The sequence below is a fragment of the Phoxinus phoxinus genome (genome assembly GCF_949152265.1).
Source record: "Phoxinus phoxinus genome assembly, chromosome: 15".
NCBI lineage: Eukaryota > Metazoa > Chordata > Actinopteri > Cypriniformes > Leuciscidae > Phoxinus > Phoxinus phoxinus.
Window position 1 is genome coordinate 32168760 of NC_136890.1, and position 17042 is coordinate 32185801.

Genomic DNA, 17042 nt, shown 5'->3' on the forward strand with positions numbered 1-17042 from the left:
GAAAGTTTGTCACCTGTCTTGGCAGTGTTGGGCAGCTCAGAGGCGCCGACAGAAGAATGAACAGTCACGTCTCCATCAGACAGACACAACTCAAACTCATCCAGTGCCTTCACCGACTCTGAGGACAGATTCACATCAAGGCACATCATTCCATACCCGTCGAACACATTCCCTGCTGGAAAATAGATCAAACTAGCTTGATTAAGGTGGTGACTAGTTTAACATGCTTTCTAGATGGTCATTTATGGTCATTCCCAGCTAGAAAAAGTGTTTTTTTATCAAATTTAAGTTAAACACACAACCATACAAAGTAGGATGTGTAACGAAATGCTTTTTATCACTCTCCATAACCTGGTTTCCGCTGGTCAGGCTGGTTTGGATTGATGGTTTTAGAGGGGTTTTGTCAGGTGTGGAGACCAGCAGACCTCCTTAAACTGGTCTTCTCTGTCCAAATGGTTGATTTGGTAGACCAGCTTGATCAGGATAAAACACAAGCTACTACTAACCTTCAGCAAGACCACCGTCAGCTGGTATGATTCAAGATTGTCCAGCAGGGATGAACTGTTGTTCTGTTATAACATGCTGTGTGCAAACTGAACTGATGCACATTGGGAAAAGCAAGAATATTCACAGACCGTCTCTTGGTTCTGTCTCGTACGTGATCACTTTATATCCATCCAACAACACGTACTTCCTCTCCCAGCCCTGACCACGCTTCCCATTTCTGCAGGAAAACAACCACAGGCACATTTAGCGCTCACGTTTCCTCCCTTTTGGTATTTGAATTTTTTTAAGGCCAGAAAAGTCATTTCTTGAGGTCAATTTTTAAAGAGAGACTACACGCCTGTGCACATATATATTCAAATGCGCATACCTATAGACTAAACGCGTAATATGCATGTGCAAGCCGTCATCGTCTTCACAGATTTGCGTTTTTTAAGTTTATGCGGAGATGATAACGTTTTTTTTTTAAATGTCAGCGCTTGCACCTTGGAACCTATATCAAGGGTTGTGTTCTCGAGCCACCAGGCCCTGTTGTTCTGTGAATGAGCAGCCAGAGCGCGTTAAGGGTTTTCTGTTAGAACGGTGTCATGTTAGCGGCCGCTAAGTTAGTAGAGATGCACCGATTGATCGGCTAGTGACCGGAATTTCACGTGATCGGCCATGACCGGCCGGCCAGTCTGACATATGCCGATTTTATGCCAGTCAAATGCACTCGGACACCGCATGATTAACATCGCGCAACATCAGGTGCGCACATGTAGGAAACCTCGTGAATTACAGCCGTTTCACACCGCAAGCGTTAGCGGCGCGCATTTTTTTTAGGAGCGGCAGTGGAGCGGGGTTTCGGCGGCGAGTCTATTTCTGCTGCGCTGCTCATGCTCAATTAAAGTGAAAGCACACTTTTGATGGACGAAATAAATGATTTCACACAAAAAGTGCCCAAAATGCACATAATTTGCATGTCTAGTGTGTTTTAACAAGAACTGGAGTAGCTATGTCAGAAAAGAAAATGAAGACTCAAAAATATTTATAGAAAATTTACCCATTTAAACCTTGTTTTTATTATTCAGTTTGGGTAAAAGTATATAATGTTTTATAAAAAAAATATATAGAAAATAAATATTTGTGTGTGCTGTAAAGTGGTTAGAAAAAATTAACTCGGAATCGGCTAAAATCGGTATCGGCAGATCAAACTCAATGAAAAATCGGAAATCGGAGTCGGCCTAGAAAATTGTAATCGGTGCATCTCTATAACTAATGATCTTTGCAACGGAAGTGAATCAATCAAATCTAACTTTAGCTGGACAATAACTTTATACTAGAGCTGCTGTAAAGCCTAACCTCTGTTACTTTATTTCCCTGTTATCACTGTAAAGCTGCTTTGAAACAATCTATATTGGTAACTTGACTTGTTTGCAGCAGGAGACCTGAGGTCACATGCTCACCTGGGCTGCTTCAGCCATCCTTCCAGCCTCATGTGTCCGCCAGCGTCTTTCAGGCCGGAGCTGCTTCCCTTCTCCCGACACAGAGCCTCGGACAGATGCAGCGCGTACTCGGTGGGAACGCCACAGGTGGCTGGGAGGTACGGGGAGCATTTCGGGTGGCACAAAGCATGGCATTCTAGCACAGGAGAAAGAAGAAACAGGATCAGCATCTTCAGCTTTAGCCCAGGTTGACCCGATTGGCTCAGCAATCTATTAACACACAACAATGGACTCTTCATGTTTTTCTGTGGTTCTCAGAAACCGAAGTCATAGTTGGGTAAACTTCTATTGTGGTGAAGGGAAAGTACTGCACAGCTTATATCATTTTTTGCATTCCCATTTGCTCCAATAGCAAGAAAATAAATATGACTTGAAAACCTTTCCACAATATTTTACATTTGAATTCTGTAAGCCATAATCATCAAAATTATAACAAATAAAGGCTTGAAATGTCTCACTTTGCATGTAATGAGTCTATATAATATATTAGTTTCACCTTTTAAGTTGAATTACTGACATAAATGAACTTTTGCATGATATTTTTCCAGTTTCACCTGTACAGTGATGGTGTATGTTTATGTGGAAAGGGTTTCGGTGTGATCCGTACCAATGCAGGTCGCGGCCTGCCGTCCGAAATGTACGGTGTCCAGACACACGGTGCAGCGGGCCGCCCTCATGTTGAGCCCCTGCGTGAAGCGGTGAGGAGTGTTGTGATGGATCCGGTCCTTCACACGTCTGGTGTACTCTAGAGGATCAAACACACGCTCTTAGAAACACTCTTATACCCGTCTATATAACGTATGCAAACGGGCCAAAGCAAGCTAAAAATGTCCTCTCCTGAGAACATTTCTCCATGAGGCTGAAGAAATCACTGTACTGTCCAAGCTGTCATTGGCAGCTTGAGTACAAACATGCAAGGATTTCGGGAGTTCTCGCATTCTGCATGGCATACAGCAAGAGTATGGCCATAAACACGAGTGTATACGAGATAAGCTCAGTGTCCTGACTGATCTGTGTGCAGGAGCGTCGATATCCAGAATCAGTCCATGACGTCCTGAGTGGAAGTCTGCAGCCATCAAACCATGATGACCTGATACAAAACGTGTTCATTCAAAAAAATGAGTGTAGGACCCCCATAAAACTTCAACTGAAGCATTCGCTAGAATGACATGTTTGGATTTGGCCAGAGAGCTTATCTCTGCAGGAATAAAAAGATCATACCAAGAAAGAATAGATAACGGAGAGACGCCTGGTTCATTCTCAGGAAACAGTGCCATGTGTGTCCCTATGACTGAACACGGTCACACTATACTCTGGTTAGTGTGTATTTTTAAATCTGAATATTAGCCAATTTGTATGTATACGTGTGTGTGTGTGTGTGTGTGTGTGTGTGTGTGTGTGTGTGTGTGTGTGTGTGTGTTTTCTAAAATGCTTAATGCATTTTATGCATAAATAGTGCAGTTTATCTGTGTCCCTCACTTTCTTTAAAACCCCTTTATACTGAGACATTTCCCCATTTAAATGATTTATGATTTAAATATGATGAAAATAATGATCATTCATTATTCATCATTCATCATATTACATCAACGTCTTTCTGACCACATGGTTCAAACTAAAGTTTTTCTACTTCATGGTGTATCAGTTTTTATTTTATTTTTTATATATATATATATATATTTGATATTGATATTTACTTGTATCAGCCTCATCTAGAAAGCCGAGCAATAACCTTTTGAAATGAAAGCATGAATAATGAAATCATTGAAAAATCCTTATATTTCAAGCACATAAATGGCACGGTTTCTTGAGAGTGGGTCGCCTAAGAAAGAACTTACTTTCAGAAGTGACTCTCCTTATTTCTGTGGAACGACAACAAAGAGGACAGTGAGTGTGGACAGACATGAGCGAGAACATCTACTGTAAATGCGTACGGTCTGGAGTCCTCTCATCTTATATTCAAACAGTAATAAGCATCAAATCAGGATTTTCCTACAAGCTTTTGATTTAAAGTGCACCTATTATGCTTTTTCGGGATATTACCTTTCATGTAGTGTGTAATAGAGCTGTTTATGAATGTAAAAGGTCTGCAAAGCCCCAGATTAATGGAGTTATTGTCTCCTAAAAGAAAGAAGTGATTCTGAACGGCTGAAACGAGACGTCAGTAATTTAGTCTCAGTTCCTGCACAAACCTACATAGTTTGTAACAAATTTGCATAATGCCAGCCTAGGCTCTTCATTGGCTGCTGGCAATTAATGTCTGCTTAACCCCGCCCTCAAACACGTGTTGTATCTGAGACTGGAAGGGTTTGGTTCGTGTTGTTTATGTCGAGAAGACGCTGTTTTCTGCTGACAAAGCAAATCCACTTTGATGAGATATATACGATAAAACCATTGGTGAAAAGTGAAGCCGCCAAAGTCCTAATCAGACATCTTGCGCAGATTTGGGACCTACTTCTGCGCAGTAGTGAACGCGGGACCCGATTCTGCGCAGTAGCGAGCAGGAAGTAGAGCCGCGATATCAAGGTCCCGCCCTCACTCGCGCAGAAACGGTTAGTACAAAAGTTTCCTGTGTGAAACAGTTATGGAAATGTAGAAACTAAAGTTGAAGGCTCCAATCTACTCCCAAAAATCAGTCCCTTGGTGCCTCAGTGACTACTTTGTTTAAAGAAGCTGTCAATCACAGCTGTCAATCATGAAGTCACATTCCCGGTTTTGTAGCATCAAAGATGAAAAAAGATCAAATTTGAAAAAACGAACACTTAAAACTTAAATCAGCGTGATAAAACGACCTAAAATGACAGAAAAAATCTTTAAAAAACATGTATTTAAAGTGTAATTTGATTACTTAGTTTCCAACGAGTTCATTAGACTTCATAGGGAGGCGGGGTTTATGAGCTATACTGGGACCAGCCACCAGGGGGCGATCGAGACACTTTAGCTTCACTTTTTTTTAGCACTTGTGCCGTGCGGCACGCTTGGGTAAAACCCACGCCATCGTTACTGTTCGAATCACTGTATATCAAGAGCTGAAATTCAGATATGATAATGAGTGTTTGTTTTCAGACATGCACTGTAAGGCCCGGATCACACCTAACGCGTTTTTCAGGTTCGAAAACGCGAGGCGCACAGCACTGCTAAAAAAATACCCGATCACACCTGAAATAGCAGTTCGCTGCGGTTTTTATGTTGCTAAGCAACCACTGAGTCAGCTGTCAGTCTAATAGCGAGCGCGCGCAAAAAAAAACTTTGGTTTGTTGTCAAGTAAACTGTCACATTGTAAACTCGTAAAATCGTAGAGCTCCGGGTAACCCGAAACAGCCACCACAAGTTTCTCCTCCATCATAGTCTGTGCTCTGTGGACGTTGAAGCAACTGTAAACTTCCGTCACGACCACAACGGAAGGCCCGCCTCTCCATTCATTCGATTGGACAGTGGAAAAAACTGCGATGACGTCGGGCGCTTTTTCCGCTCGGAGTTGATTTTTTTTCAACTTCAAAAACGCGAGGCGCAGCAGGCGCATAAACAGCGCGCAGAACGCTCACTGCCATAGGAAAACAATAGAAAAAAGGCGCCCCTCACTGCAAAAAACGCGTTAGGTGTGATCCGGGCCTAAGTGGTCGACTTAGGCAGACTGGGCCGTCTGACCAATCAGAGCAGAGCAGCTCTCAGAAAGGAGGGGTTTAGAGAGACTGAATCCTTGATCGAACCGTTTCAGACACTGTGAGAAAAGAGCTGAAGCTGCGATGTATATTATGAGAGAATTAAAGTGTTTTTTGACCTTGGATGCATGTGAACCTATTATAAGAGACCTTCAGAACAAAATTAGGAGCCTTTAAAGTAGCATAATAGGGGCACTTTAATATCCCTGTATTCTTAGCATGAGATGAAATGGCAAGAAGGACCAAGAGAACACAGTTTTGCTTAAGTTTTGAATATTAAAAAGGCTGCACATGTGCCACGTCTCCGCTCTAACCTTCAGGATTGGCAGCGTCTTTCCTGCGGCCGGAGCTGGACGACATCAGGCTGGGCTGGTGCTCAGGGGACTTGTTGGATTTGGTGGACATCATGAGCTGCTGGCGAGCCAGACCCGGGGTGGCTGGAGGACCGCTGTGCTCCAGAGCTTTATTAAACTGAACTGATGAGGGAACAGAATACAGTGAGACCGTACAGAGATAAACGGCATGTTTGTGAACATTGCACACAGTTTGCTTAATGTTTAATAAAATGCCACTAATTCTTTATAGTACTCTACTGTTCAAAAGTCTCACCAATGCTGCATTTATTTGATCAGAAATACAGTACACAGTAATATTGTAAAATATTATAAAAATGTAAAGTAACTGTAAAAAGAAATGTTGGTTTAACTTAAAAAAGCAAGTTACCTTAAAATTTTGAATTCGTTGTAATTAAAAATTTGAGTTAATACAATGAAGAAGAATGGTTTAATAAACAGAAACTCAAAATAGTATGTTATCTTCACACATTAGTTATCGAAGTTGATTTGACAAAAGATAAAAAGTTGTGATGATAAATCATGAAAATATTTTTTTACAGTGTGTTCACGATTTGAATATATTTAAAAATTTGTATTTATTCCTGTGATCAAAGTTGCATTTTCAGCATCATTACTCCAGTCTTCAGTGTCACATGATCCTTCAGAAATTATTCTAATATGATGATTTTCTGCTCAAGATACATTTATGATTATTATTATCAGTGTTGAAAACAATTGTGCTGCTTCATAATTTGATGGAAACTATGATAATAGATCATTTTTATGACAAAGGACACTTTGATGAATAAAAAAAGTTCAAAATAACAGCATTTATTTGAATAGGAATCTTTTGTAATATATATTATAAATGTCGTGACTCTCACATTCGATAAATTTAATGCATGCAACTGAATAAAAATATAAATATTAATAAAATCTTATTGAGTCCCAGTCTTTTGAACAGTAGTGTTTATTTCATAATTATAGTCAGTTTTATTATTTTCTCGTCATAATTTAAGCAGACTTTTGAACACATATGTGTGTGCGTGTGTGTGTGTGTGTGTGTGTGTGTGAATATATATATATATGTATGTGTTTGTGTGTGTGTGTGTGTGTGTGTGTGTGTGTGTGTGTGTGTGTGTGTGTGTGTGTGTGTGTGTGTGTGAATATATATATATATATATATGTGTGTGTGTGAGAGTGTATGTGTGTGTGTGTGTGAGAGTGTGTGTGTGTGTGTGTGTATATATATATATATGTGTGTGTGTGTGTGTGTGTGTGTGTGTGTGTGTGTGTGTGTAAATATATATATATATACATGTGTGTGTGTGTGTGTGTGTGTGTGTGTGTGTGTGTGTGTGTGTGTGTGTGTGAATATATATATATATACAGTATATGTGTGTGTGTGTGAGTGTGTAAAATATGTCATTTCAAAGTATTCCAAACCTATATGACTTTCTTTCTTCTGAGGAACACAAAAGGAGATTTTTATGGTGTGAAAAATGAAAACAAGCAAGCAGGATCCAAATGTGACGACGGGGGAGAAGAGTAAATGTGTGTAACGGCGTCGCACCCTCTCTGAGCTCCAGCCGTGTTTTCTGCAGCGCTTCTTCGAGCTCCGAGCAGCGCGCGCGCTCTTTCTCCAGCGCGGTCTTCAGGTCGCTGTACTGCAGGGGAACCGGGGTCCCGGAGGGCACGGCGGACCCCTGCGCCTGACCCTGAGCCGCGAGAGCCGCCAGCAGATCCTCTCGACGCCGGCCACCAAAAAGCCCCTGCACCCAAAACACCAGACGAAGTGAATCGCTCAGGCTCACTCCCGTGCCCAGCTACAGGAGTTCAGTATGCTAGGACTCTATCCTGCTATCCCATCCCTAGATATCCAGTCAAATTAGGTGTCCCTTTCTACAACTCACATATTCAGGGTGGCTGGATATATGTGTATATATATAGATATATATATATATGAGATTTCTGATTGGCTGACGCGTTGCACGGTTAGTATGCGGTTATTGGCGTATGTAGCTCCAGGGACACCTAATGCGCAGCTCAGCAAGCAGTTAGTCAGATTAGTTAATGAAGTGAATTTACAGCGGATGACTCTGACCTTTTTCTTCTTAGAGGGGTGCTCTACCTTGGCCTGCAGGAAGTCTATGAGCTTGCTCTGCTGGGTGATGGTCCCCTCCATCTTGACCTTCTCGTGAGAATACGCCGCCTGCAGGGGAGCCAGAATACTCTTAGAAAACACCTTTGGGAATGTTTGGAATAAAACACCAGGGCTGAATCCGAAATCGCAAAACTGATCTAAAGAACCTTATTCCACTATAAAGTACTTTTTGTGGAATAGAAAGTTTCCATAATTATGAATGGTTCCTCATGGAACCATCAATGCCCATAAAGACCCTTTATGTGTATGTGCACATATGTATGTACATGTACCTGTATGTTTTCCAGCTGGTACTCCAGGTCTGTTCGCTCAGTCTTCAGAAGGTCGGTCTGGTCCAGCGCGTCCTGAAGTCCTTGAGTCAGTCTGAAGATGTGGCTCTTCTGCATGTCCAGCTGCTGCTGCAGTTTCGCTTGCTGAGAAAAAAAATTACAGCATGAGACACACACACACACATACACACAGGCTATGCTATGGATGCACGATTACACGGCTTGATCATTTCAGCTCAAATCTATTTATTTACAGGTGAAACTCGAAAAATAAAAAAAACCTAGTGTGAGTTCATCATTCGTGCTGTGAGTTGAGGTGTGTCAAGTCAAGTCATCTTCATTTATATAGCGCTTTTAACCATGTAGATTGTTTCAAAGCGGCTTTACAGTGATAAATGTATAATTTAAGGTAACAGAGATTGTTTTGACTTTATAGCGGTTCTTGAATAAAGATATTTTCTAGCTAAAGTTAGTTTTGATTGATTCACTTCCGTCGCAACGATCATTAGTTAATAAATTAGAGGCCGCTAAGACGACACCGTTCTCTCTACACAGACTAATAAACGTGAACCTGTGAGAAACGCTGATGGCGCTCACGTGCGCATCAAGAATTAATTCTATAGTTATGCGCATTTGAATATATGTGCGCAGGTTTGTAATTCCCTACAAACCAAGCCTTAACAAACTACTTGTCTGGCCTTAAACATTTTTTAGACAGAATTTGATCACTTCGGGGTAGATACACGAAACCGAAATTATCCCGACAACGCTTTATCTGTAGAGTGGTAAAGGGATCCTTCACAGGGGAGAGACATGTGTGTGTGAAGAATGGCGGTAAAATTAAAATAATCAGAATCATGAAAATGGCATTTAAACGGGTTGTTTACAGGCAAAACTCGAAAAATTAGAATATCGTGCAACAATTCATTTATTTCAGTAATTCAACTTAAAAGGTGAAACTAATATATTATATAGACTCATTAAGTGCAAAGTGAGATATTTCAAACCTTTATTTGTTATAATTTTGATTATGGCTTACAGCTTATGAAAACCTTTTCACAATATTCTGGGATGTAAGCCATAATCATCAAAATGATAAACAAATAAAGGCTTGAAATATCTCACTTTGCATGTAATGAGTCTATATAATATATTAGTTTCACCTTTTAAGTTGAATTACTGAAATAAATGCACAGTATTCTCATTTTTCAAGTTTCCTTTATTAGGTAAGTATGTTTTGCATGCTAGTAAAGTTTTGCACCTCGTCCATGAGCCTCTGTTTGAGCTCTCGTTCGCTCTCCAGCTTCTGCTGCAGGCTGCGCGCGTTCATCTCCAGCATGGCGTGCTTCTTCTCCAGATCGCCCAGCTGATGAACACAGAGTGAGTCTGCATGCATGTAGTCATTCAGCAGATGCTTGAATCCACAGTGACCCACACTTACGGTGTCAGAAAGACCTTCAGCTTTGAGTTTCTGGTCTTTCAGGGCCTGTTGCAGGACCAGGATTTCAGCTTTGTGTTCTTTCACGGCGAGTTCGACTGTCTGGCGGGACTCAGAATTGCGCTGCTCTGCACGGAGTCTGGAGAACGAGAGAGAAGTTATCCAACAGTGAAGTGTTCGACCTCAGTGTTTCTGTTATATCTATACTTAACGTTCATTATGTAACTCTTATATAAGTATGAGTACTTCTGGCCCTGTGGACGTTCAGAAAATAAACTATTTTTACTCACTTACAAGTTTATTTTGTACACTGATTATGCCCAACAGCCACATAAATAATTCAGAGGAGAATTCTGTCATTTTTCTGAACCAACAACTGTCATTTCCATTACATCTCAAAGATTTATTGTGTTTAATAGCAATCTGCAATGGAAACATTTACAATATTTTATAAACATAGCTAGCATTTAATGTATCCCAAACACATACAATGAAAAATATTGCATTAAATATATGCATTTATTTATTTTTGCATTCATAAATTATAAAAATGTCATTATTTTAGTTTAAGCTATGACATTAATTATAACTATCTATAAAATAATAATAATAACTATCATTATTTGCATATTATTAAAATTGAACAATTTATTATATCTTAGTTTGCCGTTTTTATTGTATTAAAAATAATAATATAATTGTTTAGTAAAAACTGATTTTATATAATATAATATATAGTAACTATTTATATACAATAAAAAACACACAAGTATATATTTTTATACATTTATTTTATGCTAATTAACTTGATTTATTATTTATCAATTATTTTTTATTATTAAATTAAATTAAAATTCTAGACTACAGAGAAACATTTGATTACTCTTTTTTTAATTTTGAGCATTCTAGCCAGACTTCAATTAACTGCTAGACCACGGCTCTGACATTGTCCAGGTGTGTGTGTGTGTGTGTGTGTGTGTGTGTGTGTGTGTGTGTGTGTGTGTGTGTGTGTGTGCGTGCGTGTGTGCGTGCGTGTGTGTGTGTGTGTGTGTGTGTGTGTGTGTGAGCACCTGTTCTGCTTCTCGTTGTCCAGTTGTCTCTGTATGTCTCTGGTTCTGCGCTCGGCCTGGTTCTTCTCCTCGTCCAGGGCAGATCTCCAGTTCTCCCACTGTCTCTCCTTCTCCAGGAGCTCATCGTTTACTGTCTCCAACTCCAGCACCTGCTCCTCCAGCATTGTACACGTCGTCTTCAGCGTCTCGATGTTCTACACACACACACACACACACACACACACACACACACACACACACGTTGGGTTTCCATGTTTTATGGGGACTTTCCATAGACACAATGATTTTTATCTACAATCAAACTGTATATTATCTCCGCTTACACTAACCCGACCCCTTACAGAAAACTTTCTGCATTTTTTACATTTTCAAAAAACATCACTTAGTTTGATTTATTATAAGCTGTTTTCCTCATGGGGACCAAAAGTGTCCCCACAAGGTCAATAATTTATTTTGGATATTGCCATCTCTGTGGGGACATTCTGTTCCCATAATATAGGGTTTACTAGACCCCCTTCCCACCCCCCACCCTAGAAGATAACTACACATCAGCTACATAAATTCACCAACTAACCATTCAGAAATTATTTCTACATGTTGTCACTTCTTCTTGAGTCTCTCCATCTTTCTGACTCTGGTTTGAACATAAAAGGCTAAAAGTTTTTGAAATGTTCAGTGTGTGTGAGGTAAAAGAAAGAGCTTTTACCTCACACACACATGCACTGAACATTTCAAAAACTTTTAGCCTTTTATGTTCAAACCAGAGTCAGAAAGATGGAGAGAAGCTCCGCCCCCTGTGACGGGAGCAGCAGCTCATTTGCATTTAAAGGGACACACACAAAACGGTGCGTTTTTGCTCACCCTCAAAAAGTGACAATATATAAACTATATAAAAATATCTGAGGGGTATTTTGAGCTAAAACTTCACATACACACTCTGGGGACATCAGATATTTATTTTACATCTTGTGAAAAGGGTTACTGTACGTTCACACCGCCGGCGGCGAGAGCGTCAAAGTGGCCGGAAGCCATTCATTTTCAATGAGAGCCGGCGGCGACCTCCGGCGAGGGCGGCGCGGCGCGTCTTGGACAGCGAGAGCGGCGAGAAGAGTTGAAATCAAGTCAACTTTATGGTAATAAGCTATGACGCGGTTTGGCGGCAACCAATCGGAATGTATGAAAGTCCTTCGCCTGAGAGGATACCAGAGAACACAATCCTGTAAACTTTGGTTCCGGCCACATTAGTTCCTAAGCTAAATGGAGGAAAAGTTAATTATTTCTGTTGCGGGTTTCCCGTTATTGTACGACGTGTCCCTGTTTACATACAGGAACATTAATAAAAAGAACGACGCATGGAAAAAGGTGTCTGAAATTGTTGGTGTTTTGTTACTTTCACATTTAAAAGATTTTATTAGGTTAACTTATACCCTACGTGTGGCCAGTCTGCACAAAATAGGATACTGATTTATGTTCAGTTCTTATTTGATTTTTAAAAAAATCACGCATTCTAAAATCCACGTCAGAGCGTCCCCGAATCTCACGGCGTCGGTGGCAGGGCGGCGAATTTTGTGAATGTTACCACCCCTTTAAATAAATCATAGTAATATTTTTTTAATTTAAATACATTTTCATTATAGAAGCTTCCAAGATTTTTCCAAGCCTGGAAATTACCATTTAAAAACGATCAGATATTACGCCTAGAACCTTGTTCAAATGAAACAGATCAGCGATAACTTATTCAATACAGGATCTGAGGAACTGCATGATATGATGCTGAAATTATGCTGATAGATATGGAAAGGAAGCAGCAGATTTTTCCTTTTTGACTTTCATTAGCAGATCCGGCATTCAGAGTCGCTGCCAATCGGAATTGGTTCTCGGAGAGCCGGCGGGGGCTCGAGGGTGTCTCGCATCCGGCAGATGTGCTTGGAAGTGCATCTCAGTGGCAGGACTGGATATTACCCCGTTTCACAAAGACACAGGACCGAAAGAGAAAGAGAGAGTCTCCAAATATAGCCTGCGTGCTTTTGCCCCTGTGAAGTCCAACGCTGGCAGGGCAGAGGAGAATATGACACATCTCTGCCTCCTACCAGCATCTATGATTACCATCCGCTCCTGTTATACAACAGCGAGGACTGCACACCTACACACGCGTCCCACGCGCATACATCACCGCACACACACACACACCTCTCATCTCCCTGCGCCATCAGCACGCAATACAATAGAACCTGTGAGCATCATTCTCCAGATTATTAAACAGCTTTGTTTTAGCTCTGAGGAGGAGGGCTGTGATTTGCTGTTTATTTGTTGTGTCATCACTTTTCAAGAACGAAAAACGATCATATACCTATACCACAAACTTTAACCCCTTAAAGGGCATATTGCAGGTTAGAAGACCCAACGAGTCAATGTAGAGAAAAATAATGTAGGAGCTGGATTTTCTTTTTTTTTAAACGTATAAATACGCTACACTGGCTTCTGGAGTCGTTTTTGTGAGAAAATTTTACTTCCGCATCTGAAAATGGGCGTGACGTAGCATGAGGGAAAACAACGTTCAAACAACAGGGAAAAAATGGATCGCAATGACGTTTCATACTTACTCGTATGACGGACCACAGCCATACAATTATGAGCCTGCTAGACTGCCAATAGAGCAGGGACGGGCCAGGATTAATGTTAGACAGAGCGGTCAGAGGAGACAAAATGAGTTGTGGTGTGAGGAGAACCAGTGGAGAACAGGTCTTGGTGAGAGACCAGTGTTAGCTTATGCTAAAAGTGCTACCGCCAGACCCGGAGATCGGCTGAATGGATTAGAAAACGGTAAGACTCAACTGTTTAACTCTCGGGGAGCTGGAAAATGAGCCTATTTCCAAAAAAATGGGAGTGTTCCTTTAAACTCCAATCCCCATCTCTCTCCCGCCACGTCCGCACATGTGTGTGTGTGTGTGTGTTCACTCCACCTGCTTCTGGTTGTTGAGGTGCATCTCTCGGTCGGCCACCTCGTGGCGCAGGCGCTCCAGGTCCTGCTTGAGCTGCAGTCTCTCCTCGTTCTCGTCCGTCGCCTCGTCCAGCTGTTTGGACAGGTAGAAGTTCTGTCGGTTGAGGTCTGCGTTTTCCTGCGTGAGCTGCGTCAACTGCTCCTCCAGGTCCGTGATCACCTGATGCAGGTGCAAGAAGAAAAACAGTATGACACACACACACTACTGTTCAAAAGTAAGAAAGAAACTAATCATTTTATTCAGAAAGAAAGCATCAAAAGTGACAGTAAAGACATTTATACTGTTACAGAAGGTTATTTTCCAAATAAATGCTGTTCGTTTGAGCTTTCTATTCATCAAAGAATCCTGAAAAAAAATGTATCACGGTTTCCACAGAAATATGAAACTGTTTTCAACACTGATAATAATAATGAGAAATGTTTCTTGAGCAGCAAATCATCATATTCGAATGATTTCTGGAGGATCATGTGACACTGAAGACTGGAGTAATGATGCTGAAAATTCAGCTTTGATCACAGGAATAAATTACACTTTATACCATATTCGGTAACACTTTATAATAACTGCACACTATCAATCATTAATTAAACATTAGTAAACAGTTAATTCATCATTTATAAAGCATTCATAGACATTAATAAGCAGTTTATAAATATAACTATACATGCTTTATTCTTGATCTATAAGCATATCTATAATTGTATTGTCATACTTTATTAATGATCAATTTATTATTTCTAAATGAAGTATAGCATTATTTACACACCAGTTATTTGGGAGTTGTCAGTGATTCATAAAATCACTTAGAAATGTTAAGTAAATGTAGTAAATTCAGGTAGTTATAAAGCATTTAGTAGTGGTCAGTTAACTATTTCTGCAAGCTCATCTAAAGTGAGGACTAGTTATGCCTTATAAAGCATTTATAAAGGAGATTTAAAGGCTCTTGTCTTCTAAACTGAAAAAATAAACAAACACAACACAGTGATACAGGAAATATTAACAGCATTTAAATCTCCTTTATAAATGCTTTACAAGTCATAACTAGTCCTCACTTTAGACGAGCTCACAACAATAGTTACTGACCACTACTAAATGCTTTATATCTACCTGAATAAATCATGAATTACAGTAGAAATAAAAACATTTACTAACACACTAAGTAACTATTACTATATGTCTGAATAATAAGATGTATGGATGTAGTTTATTAATCATACTTACACTTTCTAAGTGATCTTATGAACCACTGACAACTCCTAAATAACTGGTGTGTAAATAATGCAATACTTCATTTAGAAATGATCATTAATGAAGTATGAAAATACAATTATTAAACATATTATAGATATGCTTTTAAATCAAGAATAAAGCATGTATAGCTGTATTTGTAAACTGCTTATTAATGTCTATTAAGGTTTTATAAATTATGAATCAACTGTTTACTAATGCTTATGATTAATAGCGTGCAGTTATTATAAAGTGTTCAAATAGAAAACAGCTATTTTAAATTCTAATAATATTTCACAATATTATGATTTTTCCAGCCTTGATAATAAAGGCACAACTTATTTCAACAACGATAAAATATCTTACAAACTTTTTACAGAACGATGGCCATATACAATGTAGTTTTCATACAGCGTGGTACAGTATTTACATGCTAAAAATAAATATAAGCTGCAAAGTGGTCCATCTTGCTAAACATGTCAGAGGTGTGTGTGCTAACAAACTGTTTCCCAGTAAAGAACAGCGTGATCATATCCTGACGCCATTCCCCATCTTTCTTCCTAAAGTCTTCCTGTCGCTCTTGCCAGTCCTGTCCTAATAAACCCCTGCAGTGTAATCTAATCCTGTGGGAAATGTTCTTAAAGACTTTAACATCACTCCGAGCGTGATGCAGAGTGACTGAACTTTATCAGAAACCCTACTTCTTCGACTAAAACCATTTTTAGAAGCGTTTTCTCGTTTCGCTTCACACATTTCCAATGCTTCAGAACGCTTCCATCTGACAAACAGAAGAGACGCAGGTTTGCATGAAATTGCAGTGCTGGTCAAGTGTGTTGACGCACGCCAAGCAGAGCAGCGGTGCCAAACACTCCTCTGGTGCGGAGGAGGCTTCTGCGCTCATTATTATTGTCATTACTGTTAAAGGCACAGCGCCACAATCACACACACACAGGCCCACTTTAGTGACCAAAAACACACTTTTTACCCTACTCTAGTGTGTTTAGCCTGTGTTTGGGTTCACCTACTGAATCCAAAACTGCATCTGTCGGTCTTCTTCTGAGTGGCTGTCCTATGCCGTTTCTGTGGTTTCTTGCTTTTATAATAGTGTTCAAGTGATAGATCTGATAGATTAGAAAAGTAATATGATAAGATGGGAAAGATGCCTCCCTTATGCATGGTTATTATCATGAACTAAAACTATTAAAAACAGTTTTATCATGTAAATGAATAAAATAAAATAAAATGAAAATAAAATAATAAAAAATAAATAAAAATAAATATTAGTTGCAAATTAGAAATGTTGCCTTGGCATTAAACTGAAATAAGTTTAAATTGAAGCACTAAAACTATTATCTATAGAAATAAACAAATAAATAAACCTAAAAAATATTTAAGTTTAGCACAGTATAAATTGTTTTAAGTTTTTTTGTAGTAATTCAAACAAATATTATTGCATTATGTTTTACAAGAAAATACTATTTCTGTCTTTCTACTTTAAAATTTCATGTTTCATTCATTTTGTTGCTTTCCATTTCTTTGTAATTAATTGTGAAATTTACTAGCAACTTCTGAGTAAAAATGATGTGATTATGTATCAGCCAATGTGCCATGCCTTGCGAAAAAAAAATATCTTCCTTCCGTAGATATTATCTGCCATTTTGTCGGACTAATAGATTTAGAAATTATTTTGTTCTTTTGTTTAAAAAATTGATTTAAGAATTCCATTGAAGGATTTCCCTCAGTTAGCCTATACGTTTTAATGAATAGTGAACACATCTGAAATTTACTTATTGAATAATAATCCCATAAATGTCAATAAGTATTCAATTAAAACACTAGTTACAACTCTGTGCATTAACGAATAAACACATAAATCTTCAATAGTCA

General features: G+C 39.3%; 1 protein-coding gene across 1 annotated transcript in view; it reads right to left on the reverse strand.

Annotated features, from left to right (window-relative positions):
- The window catches only part of citb (citron rho-interacting serine/threonine kinase b), a gene marked incomplete at its 5' end in the record, with an annotated part of 54774 nt that overhangs the window by 12002 nt on the left and 25730 nt on the right, over positions 1–17042 (reverse strand). The window contains 13 exons of the mRNA XM_079636522.1: positions 14–118; positions 636–724; positions 1950–2124; positions 2596–2733; positions 3827–3850; positions 5965–6126; positions 7559–7757; positions 8117–8197; positions 8422–8562; positions 9680–9784; positions 9860–9995; positions 10927–11120; positions 13890–14087. Coding sequence (XP_079492648.1) covers positions 14–118; positions 636–724; positions 1950–2124; positions 2596–2733; positions 3827–3850; positions 5965–6126; positions 7559–7757; positions 8117–8197; positions 8422–8562; positions 9680–9784; positions 9860–9995; positions 10927–11120; positions 13890–14087 — 1747 coding nt within the window. The remainder of the gene's footprint in view (positions 1–13; positions 119–635; positions 725–1949; positions 2125–2595; positions 2734–3826; positions 3851–5964; positions 6127–7558; positions 7758–8116; positions 8198–8421; positions 8563–9679; positions 9785–9859; positions 9996–10926; positions 11121–13889; positions 14088–17042) is intronic.